Source organism: Carica papaya, chromosome 6, assembly GCF_054855325.1.
Source record: "Carica papaya isolate Zhongbai chromosome 6, ASM5485532v1, whole genome shotgun sequence".
NCBI lineage: Eukaryota > Viridiplantae > Streptophyta > Magnoliopsida > Brassicales > Caricaceae > Carica > Carica papaya.
In genome coordinates, this window is record NC_142314.1 from 10,695,774 (window position 1) to 10,700,589 (window position 4,816).

At 38.9% G+C, this 4,816-nt stretch overlaps 1 protein-coding gene across 1 annotated transcript; it reads left to right on the forward strand.

Moving 5' to 3' along the window:
• Positions 1 to 810: 810 nt before the first annotated feature.
• Positions 811 to 4,487, forward strand: LOC110807889 (zinc finger protein GAI-ASSOCIATED FACTOR 1-like). The gene is made up of 4 exons (XM_022033188.2): positions 811 to 1,650; positions 1,732 to 2,128; positions 2,231 to 2,559; positions 3,052 to 4,487. Exons 1-4 carry the CDS (start codon positions 1,527 to 1,529, stop codon positions 3,825 to 3,827), a joined length of 1,626 nt encoding a protein of 541 aa, XP_021888880.2. The 5' UTR covers positions 811 to 1,526; the 3' UTR covers positions 3,828 to 4,487.
• The last annotated feature ends 329 nt before the right edge of the window (positions 4,488 to 4,816 follow it).

Below are 4,816 nucleotides of genomic sequence, written 5' to 3' on the forward strand. Positions count from 1 at the left end.
CTAGAGTAATATATGTGGATACATCCGGCTGGGAGCCGGTGCATACCCAATTTAAAAAAAAAAAAAAGTAAAGAAAGTAAATTTGAAAGGTTTAGGAAGTAAAAAAGATTCCATTGACAATAATAATTATTTTAGATTTGATTTTAATATAAAATTTAACATTAAAATATCCTAAAAATATATATATATATATATATATATATAACAGTGCGAATTACCAGGTAATTAGTTAGTTAAGGGTTTTATATTACAAGTCCTGTAACTTAAATTTATTTGAATATATACTACTAATTAATTAATATTTCTGAAAAAAACAAAAAAAATGAAGCGGTGGAAGGGTCAACAGTGAGGATCATGTTCATGCAACGCGACACTTGGTTCTTTCCAACATTTCTACAAGAGTGGTGGTAAATGCAAAACGTGCTCAAGCCTAAAAAAAAAAAAAAGATCACCACGTGGCGTGATATTATTGGCTGCAAACATTGACAAGTTTCAATCAGAACCAAAATTAGATTTGACTTTTACATCAGAGAAAAAGATACAAATCGCTCGCACATCGGTACATAACACGTTAGCAGCCTCTCCTTTCCAAGGGGTCTAAAAATACAAATAGGACTCAAACAACTACTAAACGACAAAAATATCTACCCAATAGTTAAAATTATTTTTGAAAATAAAAAATCAAAACTATTTTAAAAGAAAATTACAGTTCCGCCAAAAACAACCGTAAATCTTTTGTCCATAAATGGGAACCCAAGCCCCAAAAAGTCAATACCTGATACCTGGTCTTTACACGTTAAATAACTCTACCAACTTCTCTTAATTAACATACTTGTTTCTCGCTTAATTTAATTTTTTAAAGTTCATGGCTGAATTATTTCTATCTTTTTCTCTCTTGTGAAAAGTAAGACACAAACCCTCTGCAAAATCTCTCTCTCTCTCTTCCCTGTCCCCCTAGTTTTAAGTCTCTCACTGTGTCAATATTTTTATGTACATCTTGATTTTTTTTTTTTTTTTTTTTTGGTCTCATTTTCAAAATCTGATCTTTGCGGATAATCCAAGTTTTTTGACTGATTGAACTTGGACCGTTGGATCCAAATCTCAGTCGCCGGAGATTGGTTGGTTGTTTGTTTGTTTCTTTGTCTCTCTGTATCTTTGCTGGATCTTTTTGTATTGAATTTTGGAGCAGAGAGAGAAGAAGCTGGTTTTTCAGTGTTTTTGGGTTTAATCATTGAGTTCTTTGGGTAATGTGAATTTTCGGGTCAGAGACTCTTATCAGAGCTGGTAGGTGGCTAAAAGCCAAAGAGAAAAGCAGATTGACTGGTAGCTAAGGGAAAGGATAGAGCTTATACAACAAAACCCTTGAAAGAGAAAAAGTCAGAGAGAGAGAAGAAAAACAAAAATTCATCTCTGAAAAAGTTACTGATAAGTTTTGCGAGATAAATTCTCTGTATTTTTCTCTCTATTTTGTCCGCTAGCTTGTTCGATTCCGAGAACAACCCTAGAGAAATCTTTTGCCAGCGCTCATGCCGGTCGACTTGGATAATTCCTCTACGGCTTCCGGCGAAGCAAGTGTTTCTTCCTCCGGTAACCAAAACCCACCTCCCAAATCCGCCGCCAAGAAGAAACGAAACCTCCCCGGAATGCCAGGTCAGTTGCCGGAAAAAGAATTTCGAAATTTTCTAGCTCATGAGTTTTGATCTTCTTTTGACTTTTTCTTTTGCGCTGCAGATCCGGATGCGGAGGTGATAGCGCTGTCTCCCAAAACCCTTTTGGCTACGAATCGATTTGTGTGTGAAATTTGCAACAAAGGGTTCCAGCGAGACCAGAACCTACAACTCCATCGCCGTGGCCATAACCTACCATGGAAGCTGCGGCAGAGATCGAGCAAGGAAGTGAAAAAGAGGGTTTACGTCTGTCCGGAGCCGACCTGCGTCCACCACGATCCGTCGAGGGCTCTCGGCGATCTCACGGGGATAAAGAAGCATTTTTGCCGGAAACACGGGGAGAAGAAATGGAAATGCGATAAGTGCTCGAAGAAGTACGCGGTGCAGTCTGATTGGAAAGCTCACTCGAAGATTTGTGGCACCAGAGAGTACAAATGTGACTGTGGAACTCTGTTTTCCAGGTTCTTTAGATAAATTCGATCTTCAATTTTGAATTTCGATTTTTTTCTACTCTGAATTGCTTTTAGGGTTTTGATTGTGTGTTTTTGTCGACTTGCTTGCAGGAGGGATAGCTTCATCACACACCGGGCGTTCTGTGATGCGTTGGCCGAGGAGAGCGCGAGAGCTAAGACTCAGACTCCGAGCCAGAACCAGAAGCAAGCCCAGACCCAGAATCAGGTAGTTGTGAATTCCAATCCAGAATCTGACTCGAATGTTCAAGCTATGGATTCGTCTCCTCCAGCGACGCCAGCTCCAGTGCCTGCAAAAGCTCAGGCTCAAATCACAACTCCATCTCCAGCTCCAGCTCCAGCTCCAGCTCAATCTCAAACCCAGGTTCCAACTCAGTCAACTGGAATGGTATTTTCTTCGGTTTTACCGGTTCAGAATTCAGGTAAAGTATGACCAATGTCTCAATTTTGTTATTTATTTGTCTGTTTCAGTTTTTGTTTTTACTAAATAACAAAATCTCTGGTCTTTCTTCTTTCTGTATATAGATCTTGGAGTGTAGTTGTTTTTGTCTCTTACTGATTTTTGTAGGTATTCTGCAATCTGTTGTTGGCTCAGTTGTTCAACTTAAAAATACATAGTGAGAGCTAAGCGTATACGAAAGTGGAACAAAAGATTTTTCTAAAGAAACTTTGTTTAATGCTAACAATATTCAATTTGTGCAATCTAGATAAAAGAAACTCGGTCGATCTAAAAGCTAAGAAAAGGGGATAAGTGGGTTTAGAGAAAGCAAACCATTATTGGTTCTACTTTTTCATCATAAAGTTTTTGCATAAAGAAGATCTAACTTTCCATGTCTGCAAGTTTTTTTAAGTGATCACTTTTCAATTTTCATTTTATTATTTTTTCTTCTTTTCTTTTTTGTTTCTGGCTCCAGAGATGCCAGAAAGTTCTACTCAAGTTATGGAAGAAGCTCCTATGACAGCCGGTCTGAATGGGAGCTCTAGTAGCAGCAATAGTGCAAGTAGCAGCAGCAGCGCCAGTAGTAGTGTGTTTGCAAGCTTATTTGCTTCCTCGGCTGCATCGGGAAGATTACAAACTTCTCAGCCACCTGCTTTTACTGACTTAATTCGAGCTGTATCAAGGCCTGATTGCCCAGCTGAACTTGCTCCCTCATCATCCACAGAGCCAATCTCTTTGTGTCTCTCAACAAGTCATGGGTCATCTATATTTGGGACTGCAGGGCAAGAGCGCAGACAATATGCACCACCACCACAACCAGCTATGTCTGCCACTGCACTACTACAGAAAGCTGCTCAAATGGGTGCTGCAGCCACGAATGCTTCGCTGCTCCGTGGATTTGGCATTGTGTCATCTTCGTCAACCTCTTCACAGCAAGAGAACTTGCAGTGGGGTAGTGGGCAAGTTGAGCCTGATAATGCCTCAGTACATGCAGGGCTTGGACTTGGTCTTCCTTGTGATGGAGGTTCTGGATTAAAAGAATTAATGATGGCAACTCCTTCTGTGTTTGGTCCTAAGCAAACTACCCTTGACTTTCTCGGACTTGGAATGGCAGCCGGTGGCAGCCCTACCAGCAGCCTGTCTGCTCTAATTACTTCAATTGGAGGAGGAATTGATGTGGCAGCAGCTGCAGCAGCAGCATCTTTTGGAGGCGGAGAATTTTCGGGGAAAGACATTGGAAGGACTTCATAATACGAATTGGTAAATGCGCTACTCCCAATTTAACTTGGGGAAACTTTCCTTTGTACATAGCCTTCTAGTTGTGGGCTGCTCAAAGTCGACAAAGAAGAATGTTCAAGGTCCAAATTTTACATAAAGGATTATCCTTGCAAAGGTAAGAATCAAGCCATCATAGGCAGTTGGGTCCTTTTTGAATGTTCTGGTTTCTTCTATAATAACTGTTTCCATAACATAGACTTGCAGTAGACTTATAAATCCGGAGACCCTCCATTACAGAAACCCAGAACCTTAAGTTATTATTACAATAGGATACCTGCAGTGAACTATCAAATGAAGAAACAAGTAGCAGCTTATCAAATTGCTGAGGAGTTTTGGTGAATGAACTCATACCATTGTTGTTTAGGGATTATCATGTTAGAAAGAAACAGAGGAAACAATTCATTGGGATGGAAAGTCACCATTGAATTTAGACTGGTAGCATAGACATAAACAGATCCGTAGGGTGGCATTTGTTGGCTGGGAAGTGAGGCTATAGCAATGAAGGGTTTCAGTTAATGTTGCTGTAAATTGAATCAAATTCAAGTTTGTGCTTTCTTGAACCCTCTTAATCTTATACCCTTGTGTTATAATATTTGGAATTAATGCGAAATCTTATTATAATCTTTATCTCAATTCTGTCTTCTTGTGTATGGATTCATGATGAAATATTGCCTGAGTGAAGAGTTGGGTTTGAGCTTTGTTGCCGAGATATGTTCAAGATCCATTTCTTCAAAATATTCATAGAGCAAAATCCTGTACTTTCAATCTTTAGAATGCAGGTGAATGTTAGATCTCTCTGTTCATGTCATTATCCTTAATTTTTCACAAATTGAAAACCATATTTTCTAGTAGCTGAATGAAATGGTCAGTTTTAAATGAGAATAATCTATTTCTTAAAAGTAAAAAAGATTATTTTTTTATAGTCAAATTGCGGAAGAAAGTATTTATTTATACGCTAACAA